A 14649-nucleotide genomic window follows, 5' to 3' on the forward strand; every position below is an offset into this window, starting at 1 on the left:
GATCATTTTGAAATATCTCAAGGGTGAAAATGGCATCCAAATGAAATTGCACGGGAAGTCATTAAAGTCATTATGACGTAATGATTGATCCATCGACATACTCTTCTCAATATTGTGGAGATAACAAATTGCCGAAAAAATGAGCAGCGGTTAAAAATTCAAATTTACAATCAAAACATCGAAAATCATGTGGCGTGTGTTGTAAAACTTTTTTGACGCATAGAAATTTGTTTATATTATTTTGCTAGGGTATTAATTCATTCATTTTTATCAAGTGCCTAGTTACCTCTTTTTTGATTTTGCATGAACAGCTCATCCAACTTGTAAAGTCTGATGCTTGGACATTTCCAACAATGTAGAGGGGGGTGCACGAACGGCAAACTTATTTTTCTCTTTTCTCACTTTTGGTTTTTACATAAATCCTTTTTGACCATCTCGTAAACAAGCTTGAAGTCCTTCTTTCAGTTTGTTTTCACTTTATTTGAAGGCTTCTTCTTAGAATAATAATAAATAATAACCAGGAGGTTTTTCTACTTTAGTAATATTTACGTTAGTGAATGTTTGACTGAATTGATATAAAGAATATATTCAGTGAGGATCTTATCGCAATTCTCAGATTTACGGAAAACACCAGCTTTTTGCTGATTTTTGCCTCGATTGCCCAAAACCCGTAACCTTTTTAGCTTGAGGGAAGAAAAAAATTAGAGTTTTTGGCTTTGCCAAAAAAACGCCTAGTCAAAATTTTTTCATCTTTGCAGGATCCATTCCCAACCTCAAAATACATCTTTTTGTCTAGGGGTTTGTTTGGCAAATTCTTCCTTCGAAGAATATCGATCACTTTCGTTTTCCCCTGAAGACCGCGAGAGAAAAAATATTAGGCCCGCGCTCTAGGCGAGCGGCCTAGACTCGCTTTCGTTTTGTATAATTTTATAATGACGTAGGTAGCGTAATTCATGCAAAAATAATATGATAATCTTTTTGTTTTTATTTTCAGGTATGCCGCCAAACATTGACGTCATCGTGTATGGATTTAGCATGAACAATAGGACCGACAGACTCGACAAAAGGAACAAACAATAAGACGACCCGAGAATCTTACGATGAGGGCGTTTTGTCTCCGCCTGATATCACGCCCACAGAAGACGCTGTTTAAAAAGCGGGGGTAAAAATAGTAAGTAAAAGCTTTGTAAGTGTTTATTTTGCGAAATATATAACCATTTTCTAATATGGTCTACAAACTAGCATTTCTAGAATTTTGATAATGGAAACTTAAATATATAATGAAGAAAAAAACAAACCATTTCAATTTTGTTTATACGTTTAACCCCCGGAAAAATTATGTATTACCTATTACATAACTTTACATTTCCCGACTCGCTAACTCCCAGAGGAATTCCGATTGTAAACCCGATTGGTTAATTTCGGAACATGTTCATAATGGCAGATAATTTAGAAGTGTCTAGTGGAAAGGTTGTGTGAATTTTTTGATGTCAGTATTAATTTTGTTGGTTGATGGCTTGTTGAATCTGGCAAGAAAAAAGTAAACAGGTATAGCTTTTTCTAACCAAGGATCTGAGAGATTCGAGCCACACTGATATTATATACAATGAAGGTGATATATGTCCTCAATTGCTTCGAAGAATTTTCTACACTTCACGGTTTGACGTTGTCCAGAGTTATTTCAAAGCCAGCAAACGTGACACAATCTTGGGCGAATTGGACTTTTTCAGGATTGAGTGTGACACCATTTCTCCCCAATAAACAAATGACCAATTCTGGGCCAGTGATCTTGGTGGCTGTGACCTAGTCTTGCCATCGAACTGTGAAGTAAGACCAATCTTCACTGGAACCGCCAGCTGTTATTGTAGGACGTTTCACTTTCTCAACACGTGCAGTTTCTAGAACAGCGAGTCCTTGTTGGGGCGTGTGGACACCAGATGCGTGAATCTTGAGAAGTGTGCTTGCAAGATCAGGCTCAGTGTCTATTGTCGCATAGTCACATTCAGGAAAAGGGCATTGGACCACAACCATGACTCAAGGTGTCAGATTGTGTAAGATAAAAACTCTCTGACCTGTGTAGTTCGGGGCTAACCCGATTTGTGAACGTATTTTCTTGACAGGTGAGCGTCTAATGTTGGTCCAGACACCAGAGTAAAAACGTAACGTCTTGGTGTTGCACAAACAAATAAGTTAATACCTTATACCTGTATAGTTTGGGGCTAGCCGGATGTGGAGAAGCTTTGGGTGGCAGTTATAGCCGGTTGTGCTGGACCAAGCAGATGCAACCACAAAGTTGTAACAGCAGAGTTGCCAGTTGACGTGAAATAGCAGAGTTGCCAGTTGATGTGACGTAGCAGAGTTGCCAGTTGATGTGACGTAGCAGAGTTGCCAGTTGATGTGACGTAGCAGAGTTGCTAGTTGGAGTGTGTAGCAGAGTTGCCAGTTAATGAAAAGTGAGTGCAGAGATGCAAGACTTGTGTATAGCCAGTGTGTCGTTGGAAGCCAGCTGGTTGGGTATAAATGATGACCCTATCGTCGAGCTGAGCTTGCCTCTCAGATAAGGCTGTGTTGAGATATTCCTCCAAGTCAGTTGATTATAAGTCAAACATGAATAATAACCAGGAGGTTTTTCTACTTTAGTAATATTTACGTTAGTGAATGTTTGACTGAAACGATATAAAGAATATATACAATGAAGGTTATATATGTCTAAATAAGTCGTTAAAGCGAGCGCTATTTGGACCCAGTCCGCGAACGAGAAACAAACCAGTGCGCGAAAGATCTTTTGAAAGAAAAAATTAAAGCTCTGCTCGCAGGTAATACTTTAACTCTCTTCTGAGATGATACAGGGGTATTTGAACTTTTCAAACCACGCACTTGATGCTGGTCAAAAATAGTGTGAAATTTTTATTTCTCAAAAAAACCACCAAATCTAGAATTTTGTTAATATCTTTCTCAAAACTTGGTATCCTGAAGTAAGATTTCAGGAGGTGATAGAGCTAATGAAGACAAAGCCATAGATATAAGTATTTCCCTTATTCGAGCCAGTTTGAGGTTGACAGGCCAAAAATGACTATTTCAAGGAAATGTCATCCTCAGAAAAGGGAACTAAAAAGGAAATGTAAAAATTGGTGAGAATAGCTCCCTGGATAGTTATACAGGACAAAAAGTGTTAAAAGAACCAAGATTTCCTGTTATATTACCTAATTTGAGGTTGACAAAATCGATGTTATTAAAATGCACTGTAAACCTCAAAATTTGGACTTAAAACATTACAATATGTTTTAAGTAAGGCAAAAATGCTAAGCAAAGACAGATTTTCAAACAAAACCCATTAAATGAGCTGTTTTTGAGGTTGACAAGCCGGAAAAGTCTGTATTGAGTCAAAATTGGACAAAAAGGCTTTTTGGGGTGTCAACCTCAAAAAACTTATCAATAACCATTCGAATCCAATTCCATAGTCTTTCTGTCTTAAAAACAAATAGAATTGAGGTTTACAAATGATTTTAAAAGTGCTTCTGGTTGTTTCCATCAAAAGGCACTTTACCTTGCATTGAAATAAAAGTTGTTGTCAACCTCAAAACTTGCTCAAATAACAGACATTTCCTTGGAAGAAGATTTTTAGATGGTCAATAATGATATTTTGTAAGCTAAAGTCATCATATTGATCTATCTTTGTCAAAATTATGCACAAAACTAATGTCAACCTCATTTTTGGATCCATTTAATAAATGTCAACCTCAAATAACACCCTTCATAGCAATTTTCAACCCTTTGAGATAATTTCAGAGCTATAACATATCCAAAATCTAATTAAAAAGTCAACTTACAGGGAGTCAAAGAACCCTAACAGTGTCAACCTCAGGCCGTGTTAACCTCATCTTTTACTCCTACTTCAAAAAAGCATATCTCGAGTTAGGGTAAACCTCATAAAAAGATACTTATATGTCTAGAAAGCAAAATTATTCAGCCTAACCATACTAAAGTTTCAGTTGTCAACCTCGAACTTAGCACATTTTATGGGGCAAAATGTAAACCTCGACAAAAATGTCACAAATACCCCCTCTATTTTTGACCAGCATCACTTTTCAACAAAAAAGTGTCTTTTTTATTAAGAAGTTTTCTTTTTAAAGTTTTGCTCAGCAAAAAGCGCGGCAATGTAGTGTCTTCTTTTTTAATTGAGATCGCCAGCGCTTTCAAATGTTTTGACTTTGCAATGTCTTCATTTTGAATATGGTGTTCGGATCGTTCGCTGACTGGAACCTTTTTTATATCAACTACTTGTGATATGTTTCTATTGATTTTGAATTAATGAGCTAATAACATGTTTCAATGAAATTTTGTGTGATGGAAGATAACAGGTTTTTAAAAGAGGAAAGTCATTTTCAGAACTCTTCTTGCGCAAATTTTCTCATAAAAAACATTTTCTCTCGCGATCAGCCATGTTTACAAAAATCCAGAATTTCTTGATTTTTTTACTTGGCATCGTTCAAAATCGGTTCGGTGTTGTTCAGTGCTCCGTTTATTTTTAATTTTTGGAGAGATTGCAAGGGATAGTTTGAGGATTCTGCTGCACAAAGGAAGTTCTACAGAAGTTTGTTTTTGGTTGTTTTTTTCAAGTAAAAAGACGCTCGTTCGTGCACTGGTGACTCTACTCTAGACTGTTTGTTTTGATGAATTAGCTAGTCTGGAGATCCATACTCTCTATTCAAACTTACACCACATAAGCAAAAATCCCATCAGAAGCTACTCATTGAGAGTAGTATGGTATTTTTGACCCAGTTTGAATTTGTTTACATTTGGTTTGAAATTTGTGCCAAAAAAGCCGTTGATAACATAAGGTTGGTTAGCCAATCAGGTTCGCGCACTTCCAATAATCAAAACAATAATATCACGTGATTTCAACAATTGTTTAACAGCCAATAGAATTCTGCGACCAGATTTGGCATCTACAAAAATACCCGGCTACTCTGTTATTTCTATATTATTATTCGTTTTAACTAAATGCTATACTTCAAAATCACACGAACAGAGTAGACGGGTCTCCCAGCTATGAATTAGACTGCTAATATAATAAGGTCGAAATAGATAGTTGGCAAGCAGCAGTGGCTTGATTAGCAGACAATATCATCCACCAGGATGCAAGTGAAATTTTTCAATCTGCGGACCTAGACGGGGGTTCGGTTATTATCAGGTTTGGGTTAGGGTTGGAGTCACAATAAGGCCGGGGCCAGGACCCTCTCGGCGCCCCAGAAACTTCCGAAGTTTTCCGGAGCAGCTAAAAAAACAGTATTTTTCTCTCCAGAAAGTTCCGGAGCTCTTCCAGATTTTCCAGAGCAAGTGATTTTTAACATGTTGAAACCATTTAAAAACGTAGTTATATACAAAAAAATTTGTCCCCGGGACAGTCCTAGGTACGTGATGATGAGCATTGGTCAAAAACAAGAAATTATCATGCGCGTCACTAGAAAGAAAACATCGTTGATTATATTATATTGAACACATTATATTTGAGAGCATCACTGGTAGAAATATCGAAAAAAATAAAAAATGTGAGGTTTCACCATTCACTATCGTGAACTGCTCTAAGGGGCATATTTGTCCATATTCAAAGTCGCCATGCGTAACGGGAAAAGACCGTTAGTGGGTAGGTAATAAGGTATATCAGAGAATATCAGATATATCAGAGAATAATCTGATTTTTCCAGGTTTGCACGTTTTTGCAACAAACATTTTAGAAAATTGTCATTTGTGTACATTTTTTAGAGAATATTTTAAAGACTTTTACATTACAATTCAAAATGGATTGCTTGTCAAGATCACTGTTCGATGAATTCAGCGAAGGAGAATCACCAAAGAAGGCCAAATTCAAACGTCCGTGTACACCCCCAGTCATCAACACAACAAATAAACTTCCATTACCATTCATAACTGAAGATGATGGGTACAACAATGATATGCTAATGAGAGATGATTTTAATAGCTCTGGAGAAATGATATCTCCACCTTGTTCTCCAACAAAACTTATGTCTCCAAGTCCTAATCGTCCCAGTAGACTATTGCAATCACCACCATCAATACACAGAGGATTTCTTGCATTGAAATTATTTGATACACCACATACACCAAAAACTCTATTGAGTAAATTTAAGGATGCAGCAAATGATAATACATCCCCAACAAGCTCTAATGACAATAAAAAAGATATAAAAAAGAAAAGAAATTCTATAAATAAAGAGAAAAGATTGGACTTTAATAGTGCAGATTTCAAACATCCAGCATCTATCATTCGTGGCAATATTGATAAGAAAGTAGTCTATGCAAACATAAATCCTTTCACACCTTCACCTAGTGTTGTGAAACACAAACGAACGAGACAAGAATTTGAAAGGTCTGTATTTATTTTTGTTTGTAGCTGACCCAGGCTGACCTGTCCTGAAAGGGGATTTCACCTAAGATATTCGTTAAAATAGATGGGGTCCTAAAAAAATAAGCCTTTGCAACAAGTTTGCGAGGTGTACAACCAAATTTAAGACAGTACTTGCTGAGCTTAGATGTATGTGAGAGGTACCCAAATTCTTAGGAGAGGCCTAAATGGGAATTGAGACATTTTGTTTTGATTTTTGGATGGGATAGCATGTTTAGCTGATTATATTCAATTGTTTAACTTATGTTACATATCTCAAGTTATTTACTAACACATATAATGTTTTACTTCTTCTTTCTTAGTGAATCACCTTTGTTTGATAATGAGGATGAAGAAGAAATGGAAGCAGAGATCTGTGGTAACCCTGCTAAAGTAAGAAGCACTGTTGTTTTAGTTTCTGTTATGTTGTTTTTCTTGCTAAAGTTGTGACAGACCATGGTTTGTTATTAGGAATCATTGTAAAAATATTATCAGTCTGTGTCAGTAGGGGTTTTTGTTTTATACTTGAAAGGATGGTAAATAAAAATAGATTCTAGGTCAGCGAATTCTTAGCAAACATGCATTTTAGTAGGGGTTAACCCTTAGTGGGATGTGACTGAATGTATTTGAAAGTAGGTAGGATTTTAAAGCATTTTTGAGAGGGGGCCCAACTTGAATTAGACCTGGCCAGAGTTTTATAGCAAAACAACTGCTGTTGTAGGCAAAACTGGTAACCCCAAAAATAGGCAAAAAATTCACAATTTTTCAAAGTTGAATTCAACGGATATGATTCATGGCTCCAACTGAGGTTATAGGTCAAATGTTTTGGAAACATTCCAAAAGTGACGTCAAGATTAAGGTTTTTGAAAACACATGCAAAATGTCCACGATTAGTTAATCTGATGTTTAATCCTGGTGATTAACTAATCAAAATTTAATCGTGATTAGGGGTAATAGGGATCTAATCAACTTTTGAACAACCGGGCCCTGAACTTATGTATAAAACCTTAGGTCCCCCCTTTCTTAAAAGAAGTCGGATGACAGATCCCACTCTGTTTTTGCCAGAGGTCCCTGCATAGGGGGGGGGGTGCAAGCCATTATGATTGGTACCATCAGTTAGACCATGTAATTACGAGCAAAAGAGTATACTACAACAAGTCTAGATACGATTGACATCAAATTTTGTCTAAAGTGTAACAGATTTCACAGGATTTTGAACTTTAAATGGCCATACCTTTTTGCTTTTGACTACCTCAGAATCCTGCCTACTTTCAAGCCATTTCATGCAGTCGCGACCAATAGAAGATACTATGGATTTGAGGGATTGCCCCTACTATTTGAAGTGGAAAAGCAAATAATTATTTAGACTGGAAAATCGTGATTTTTTTGCAATTCGCTGCATGTTTTTTTTTTATAAGCATATGTTTTTTGGAAAACAAGCTCAGTTATGCTTAGAGATATTTTAGACTCAGGCTCATGGTATGTTTATCATATGCTTATTTTTCCGAAAAATTCAAGTCCAATTTTTCCAAAATCTGTCGTTGCTATACATGAGGATAGGGAAATAAGTAATGACACAAAGATTGTTCAGGAAAGTTGTGAACGATTGCCGCGTTTACGCTTGTATTTTTTTAAATTAAAATTTTCACTTACACACCTCAAAAGCAAGCTCAGTAATATGCTTGTAATATGCTTATTTTTTAGACAAATTCAGGTCTTGGTATGCTTATAAACGTTATGCTTATAAAAAAAACATGTAGGCCAAAGTAAGATACCTGTTCTCTCCATTCATTTTTATAAAATCATAATCATGATCCTTTTTTTCTTTTTATAGAAACTTACACTGCGGGAAACAAACATATCAAGATTTGATGCAGAATTTGTTGATTTAGGGAAGATTGGTACTGGGGAATTCGGTTCAGTTTACAAATGTTTGAATAGGCTCGGTTAGTCATTTTTCAGTTCAGAGTTTTGTGTAGATAAATGCCTTAACTATATGTATATTTTATTAAGCATCAAGTTCCATAATTGTATTATCATTGTCACCACTTGCCTTTGTCTTTCAGATGGGTGTATATATGCTTTGAAAAAGTCCAGGAAACCACTTGCTGGATCAATAGACGAGTAAGTGAATCGACATTTAGATCTCGTCCTGTTCAGTCTTTACAGTCTTGATCTTTTCTTGTCTTTTCAGAGTTACCCACCGTGTCTCTACGATTCACTTGAGTTTGGTCTCCCGCGAGCATCGCTCTCCCAGTGTCGTTCGAGGGTCATGGTATACGCCATGGCTTGGCAGCTCGCGTCTGTCGACTTGCAGTGTCACTGTCAGCGCCGTGATTCCTACTCCTTCGTGGGTAGGACCCATCCCGAATGCATTCAGAAGGCTCATATCTATCTATTTTCAGAGATTTTTGTGATGTAACTCTTATGAAATTTGATTGTTGTGTAGCCTAAATTTGAGAGAATTGTAATCTGATAAGATATTTCTTTATCATATTCAGACAAATGGCTCTTCGTGAAGTATGGGCTCATGCTGTGTTGGGTCATCATCAACATGTAGTGCGTTACTATTCAGCATGGGCAGAAAATAACCACATGCTGATACAAAATGAATATTGTAATGGTTCGTAACATAATGTCAATATGAATTCTTTAAAGAAAAATGTTTGTTTTGGCTCCAACTTTCTTAAATAAGATGAGACTGAATGCCTAACTGCAGATCTCTGTGGATAGAAGGCAATCTAAAATCTCCATTTCATGCCCATCAACAGTGCTTGCTACAATTGTTCTTGTTCTTTTGCTTAGATAGTGTTTAACCTGGTTTAATTGAAAATTGATTTCATGATGATTCACCCTTATCTTTTTAGGAGGTAACCTGTCAGAAGTGATAATCAAGAATAAATTCCAGAAAAATCAAATGAAACTTGAAGATCTGAAACAGTTACTGCTACAGCTGTCTAAAGTAAGAAACCTTTTAAAAGTCAACTTTATTAGCAGTCTGTTGAACGAGTCTTTAAGATGGATATTTTGAAAATCACTATAAACTACAAGAAGCCGGTGATTAGGTTATAGTTAATAATTATTCAAGGGAGTCAGGCAGCAGTGCACAGTATATAGCTCAAGAAAGAAAAAATACTAATTAAAATTAGTTTTGAGCTTTAATCTTTCGCAATTGTTTTTGTGATCAGGGACTGAAATATATTCATCACCAGCAACTAGCACATATGGACATCAAGCCAGGTTTGTTGTACTTGCATGATGTTTTTCTTTCATACTTCTCTCTATTCGTCACTGGTATTTTAGTGACATATTTTCGAACCAAAATTTATACATTATAAAGTCTTCATACAAAATGACACATTAAGGAAGGCATAAGAAAAACAAAGGTGACACCAATATAATGGTTGGGAAAGAGAATATTACCAAAAAAATATTAAATATAGTGCAGAGCTTTACACACTCCTTTTTTAGGCAATGTTTTTCTGTGCTCGCAACCCAAACCAAGGTCGGAAGCAACTTCAGCAGAAGAGAGCAGTGATGATGGGTATTGTGGAGAAGAGAATGAAACAAATAGTGGGAAGAAGATCGATAATTATTATCCAATAACATATAAAATAGGTAGGTTAATCTCATATGTTTTAAGTCCCAACATAGTTAAGCTATTAATTTAGATGACTGATTTTCCACCTTCCTTTGTTGGCACATGAAAGTAAAAAGAATAGATGGAGTGAAAACGTCTCGGTAAAGACCTAAATGATGGTCGTTTAAATCTCAATCCATTCAAAGTGGCTTTCCTTTGATTTACCGTTATTGGAAGCAAGGCAATTCAAGATTTAACTTTAGTAATCATATTTTTATAGCTAAGTAATACAGTTCTGTTGATGAAGGCTGAGATCAACCTTTCCAACATAATATGTTTAACAACTGAGCCCAAAAACTAGCAAGCGCAATCAAAAGAAAAATGTGTTAATGGTGAAAATCAAATGATGTAAATCGAACACTGCCACTTAGGACACACCCATCTAGCCAACCCCACCACACCTAAATAACCATTTCCTTTAAACATACACAATAAAAAACACAAATCGACAAAAAGACAGAAAGAGGATGTACTATTAATTTTCGCAAAACTTAATTTTGTGAAAAACCCTTGTTAAAAATGCGATTGAAAATAGTCTAAACAGATGCCAGGCTAAAATGATAAAAGAATTTCATAAGATGCATTTTCAGGCCAGCATTGTGAATTTTCAGATTTTCGTCATATTGTTTTTGAAAATGTTAAGTTCTTTTCTTCCATTTCAATTACATTGCATCTCAGATTGTAGTTTGCTTACACCAAACAACTATGTATTATGTTCCCTTAAGTGAAGCCTGTCATTAGAGCATGTATAAATGTGGCCTATTGTTCTTCGTGTAGTCTCTGGCTCTATCTCGATTTGTGAGTAATTAAAACAGTAGATAAAACGATTCTCTTATTTGCTTGTTTGTTTGTTTTAAGGTGACTTGGGACATGTTACGTCAGTTGTAAAACCACAAGTTGAAGAAGGAGACTGTCGATTTCTTTCGAATGAAGTTTTGCATGAGGTGAGAGAAGAAAGACACCCAGTCCATTCCTCTTGTCTGATTGTTTCAAGTTCATTTTCTTCTAATAAAGGAATAAAGGTCTATTATACCACATTTATACCAGAGTTTGGAAATATGAATTACTAATTACTATAATATGTCTCTTCCTCCTCAGGACTACACTTCATTGACGAAAGCTGACATTTTTGCACTCGGATTGACAACTTATTTAGCTGTAAGTAACAAATACTAAATTGAGTTGAGTTTGGAGAGACTTTGTTTTAATTCCAATCTTCATGAAATTCAGGACTGACGTAAATTATTAAATTGTTGCAAGAAAGCGCTTAATTTTACTGGTCTTACCAGCTTTGAAAATGTCATCGCTTTTCACTCAAAATAATGGTAAATATTGGTATTTTTAGGCTGGTGGTAATGATCTGCCCAAAAATGGTCCACTGTGGCATCATATCAGGTAATTTGCCTTTTCTCTGACTTTCACAGAGTCTTAAAATTCCCAAAGAACAAGAAATTGCTTTGACATGGTCAATAATTTTTTTGCCCGCCAGTAAAGGAAAGCTTTACTTAAGGAGAAATAAAAAAATGCTTGTTTCAAAGCACACACCCCGTCAGCTTACAACCATAGTCCCCCCCCCGGAAGGCAGCTAGGACACGCAGACAAAAAGCGTGATAGCGCAATCTTATGTTGCTTTTTATAAAACTTTTGTCATAACTTTTCAAATTCAGCAATGAGTGACTTAGATTTACGAGACTTACGAAGAAGGAACTTTTGTTTTACCGCCTTTTGAATGTCTTTTAAACGTTGCTGTTGTTCTAACAAACTGGCCTTGTGATTTTTATGTTTTATTTCATATTTGTTCTTTTCTGTAACAGATTTTGTTTAAAAGATTTTGTTTCGTTTTGAAAAGAATTCGAATGTCTTAAATCAAATAAGGTCGTTAATTACAAAAGAAGAGAGAGAAAAAAGAAAAACATGCGTCCCGGGCAAGTCAAGGCAGAAATTATAATCTATCGATCAAAACAAACTTATCGAACAACTCAAAGTCATCTTTTAAAAGAACAAAAACATTGCTTGCGAAAACGAAAGTGACACACAGACAAAATGACATACACACTACCGCTATTATTATATAGAAGCCCTCTGTCAACCAATCATCTGCTTTTTATGTTTAGAAATACTGGATTACCACATCTACCTAACCATTCAAAAGTATTCAATGACCTGTTAAATGTAAGGAAAATTTTAATGTATTTTTTAAATTATGGATAACTTCATTGGAAACTTTTGATATTGTTGAATTTTGTGACTTTATTATACAAATTACCAAAAAAAGGGTCCCGAAAAACAAAAGATTCTTTCACCAGAATTGATTTTTCTTCTTCAAAAGGCAATGATTTCAAAAGAACCATCAGACCGACCGAGTGCATCTGAAGTTTTATCCAACCCATTCCTTGGACAAATGACAAAAGTAAGTAAATTTCTATCCTTCAAGATATAAAAGTTCTTCCCAAACAATCTTTTGACGGGTTACTCAAATTTTATTATTTACGCACTGAGGATCTAATACCTATCAAAATGAACTAAAGTTGACATTTTTCGAAAGTGAGTTCACAATACTTTATTTTGCGATTGATTATCACACTCAAACGTTTTTTTCTGTTCTTTAGACACAGTTACGAAAAGAGCTCAATGAAGAGAAGTTCAAAAACGAAGTCCTTTCACGGTATGTACCCATTCTTTCCCCAAATATAAGGCCACTTTTTTTTCTATAAAATTTGGAGTTTTTTCATTTAATTCGATAAAAGAGCTTTGAGTTTTTCACAGCCAAGTCTTCTATTTATTTGAATTTTTGTTCGATCCATGCTATTTCTATAAGGGGTACATGTCGTTGGTGTTTTGTCTACTCTCAATTTTAAGACGATATTGTTTTTCGACACAATAATACTGGATAATGCTATATATTGTAAATTATTTTTCCTTCTTTTTTTCTAGAAAACTGAAGGCGGCTGAACAAGCAGCTGAACAGCAAGTGGAGCCTGGTAAAAACAAACGCCTGGTTGGTCATAAAGTAACGAGAAGTATGAGCATGAGTGTTATAATGTGATTGGTCGGTCGTCACGGCACCGAAAGAAACAGTTCTTTTCTCGGCGTTCGCTCGTTATTTTTAAGTTATTCGAATTTGTATAAAGCCAAATTTTTGTTGGATCATTTTTTTAACATATTAGTGTATACATCAAGTCATTTTATTGAGACTAGTGTAGTTAGAGTTTTTTATTTTTTCATGTGATGACTGATTTACATCTCTGGGTAGGTGTTGCAGTATATACATTTTTTTAGATTTTGTTGGTAATTTGAGTAGATTACAGTCGGGGCGTTTTTGATTCGACCGTGTTATGTATATATTCACCTTTTATCTTAACACTTAATTTTTGACGATTTTTATTTTAGTATATTATAATCTTATATCTCTTTTATCGAGATTTATTGCTGGTAGATAAGATTTAGTTTTTTTCTTTAACATTTTTAAGCGTGTAAATACTTTTTTCTTCAGCGCTAAAATTTCGCGACATTTTATCATGTTCTAGGATATTTTCAAACTGTCTTTGTTGAAATAAATAGTCTATTAAAACGCAGCTAGAATTTTAAATTTTATTGAAAATTATGGTAGCTTTACTTTTTCATTTCTTATTGTATATTTTGTTATATTTCTTCTAATATGTATTATTTTAGCAAATAAATAAATGGATTTTTCTATCTTATGTTTTGATTCTCCCTGATTCACTTTCTGTTCTTCAAAGGTCCATCACCCGTACTCCAGAGTTTTCTAGAATCATGCTATGATCACCAGTTTCCATACAAAAAGATTCAATATTCTTAGAGGACCCCTTAGATGTTTTGTGTGGTGGTGTGATGTTTTCTTGGGCTATTTTCACATTTTTTTGTGTGATAAATCAACCTTCGCAATATTCTTGTGGACTTTGCATCGTTTTCCGCACTGGAAAATATCACGTTCGTCATGAATAGCGGTAAATGATAGTAAAGTTGCAGTGGAGACAAAGTTTTTTTGATAGAATTCGAATAAGATGGCGGTTTTGTGCTTGTTGAAAAGATAATCTGGAATGGAATGTTATCAAAAAAGAAAATATAAACTAAAAGATAAAAAAACGAAGATGAAAAATGAAGAAGAAGAAACTCAGCTTCTCGTAGAACAATGCTATGATCTTCATTTTTATATAAGAAATTATTTAATCTTAGAACGTCATAAATTCGAGAAAAAAAAATTCATGAAATTTTCATTCAGTAAAAAATACAGCTTAAAACTTTGCCCTGGTTAACTTGAAAAAGGGCTCTTTTTTGTTGTTTTTATGGTTTCTGAAGTCAATCAGTGATAAATTTTGAACTGTACATGTTTTTTTTTTTTAATAAGCATAACGCTTATAAGCATATGAAGGCTCAGATTTGCAGAATTCCTAAGCATAACATGAGCTCAGCCTAAAATATTTTTCAAGTGGTCATTTTTATCTCTATAAAAAAGGTTTGTTAGAGGTCAAGTAAAAAAAGACATTCCACGGCTAGCTACATTCCACTGCTCCCAAAATCTGAACAAATTTTACAAAATTTCTGAAATTTCATAAAAAACTTGGCTCGGGGGTGAATCATA

At 35.0% G+C, this 14649-nt stretch overlaps 1 protein-coding gene across 1 annotated transcript; it reads left to right on the forward strand.

The window, feature by feature from the left end:
* Nucleotides 1-5762: 5762 nt before the first annotated feature.
* On the forward strand, nt 5763-13747 carry LOC136809229 (wee1-like protein kinase 2). The gene is made up of 15 exons (XM_067065742.1): nt 5763-6391; nt 6730-6799; nt 8241-8352; nt 8473-8530; nt 8908-9029; nt 9274-9368; nt 9595-9646; nt 9878-10024; nt 10905-10990; nt 11145-11204; nt 11392-11441; nt 12161-12218; nt 12376-12456; nt 12656-12711; nt 12981-13747. The coding sequence occupies exons 1-15, from the start codon at nt 5802-5804 to the stop codon at nt 13090-13092; spliced, it is 1749 nt and encodes a 582-aa protein (XP_066921843.1). The 5' UTR covers nt 5763-5801; the 3' UTR covers nt 13093-13747.
* The last annotated feature ends 902 nt before the right edge of the window (nt 13748-14649 follow it).

Source organism: Clytia hemisphaerica, unplaced genomic scaffold, assembly GCF_902728285.1.
Source record: "Clytia hemisphaerica strain Z4C2 unplaced genomic scaffold, Clytia hemisphaerica genome assembly, whole genome shotgun sequence".
NCBI lineage: Eukaryota > Metazoa > Cnidaria > Hydrozoa > Leptothecata > Clytiidae > Clytia > Clytia hemisphaerica.

What these genes read in the sequence shown, in the direction of transcription:
- LOC136809229 (XM_067065742.1), top strand. Translation starts at nt 5,802, where the DNA reads ATGGATTGCTTGTCAAGATCACTGTTCGATGAATTCAGCGAAGGAGAA. An exon ending in ACGAGACAAGAATTTGAAAG is followed by an intron (nt 6,392 to 6,729) that starts GTCTGTATTTAT and finishes CTTCTTTCTTAG; the next exon opens with TGAATCACCTTTGTTTGATA. An exon ending in TCTGTGGTAACCCTGCTAAA is followed by an intron (nt 6,800 to 8,240) that starts GTAAGAAGCACT and finishes TTCTTTTTATAG; the next exon opens with AAACTTACACTGCGGGAAAC.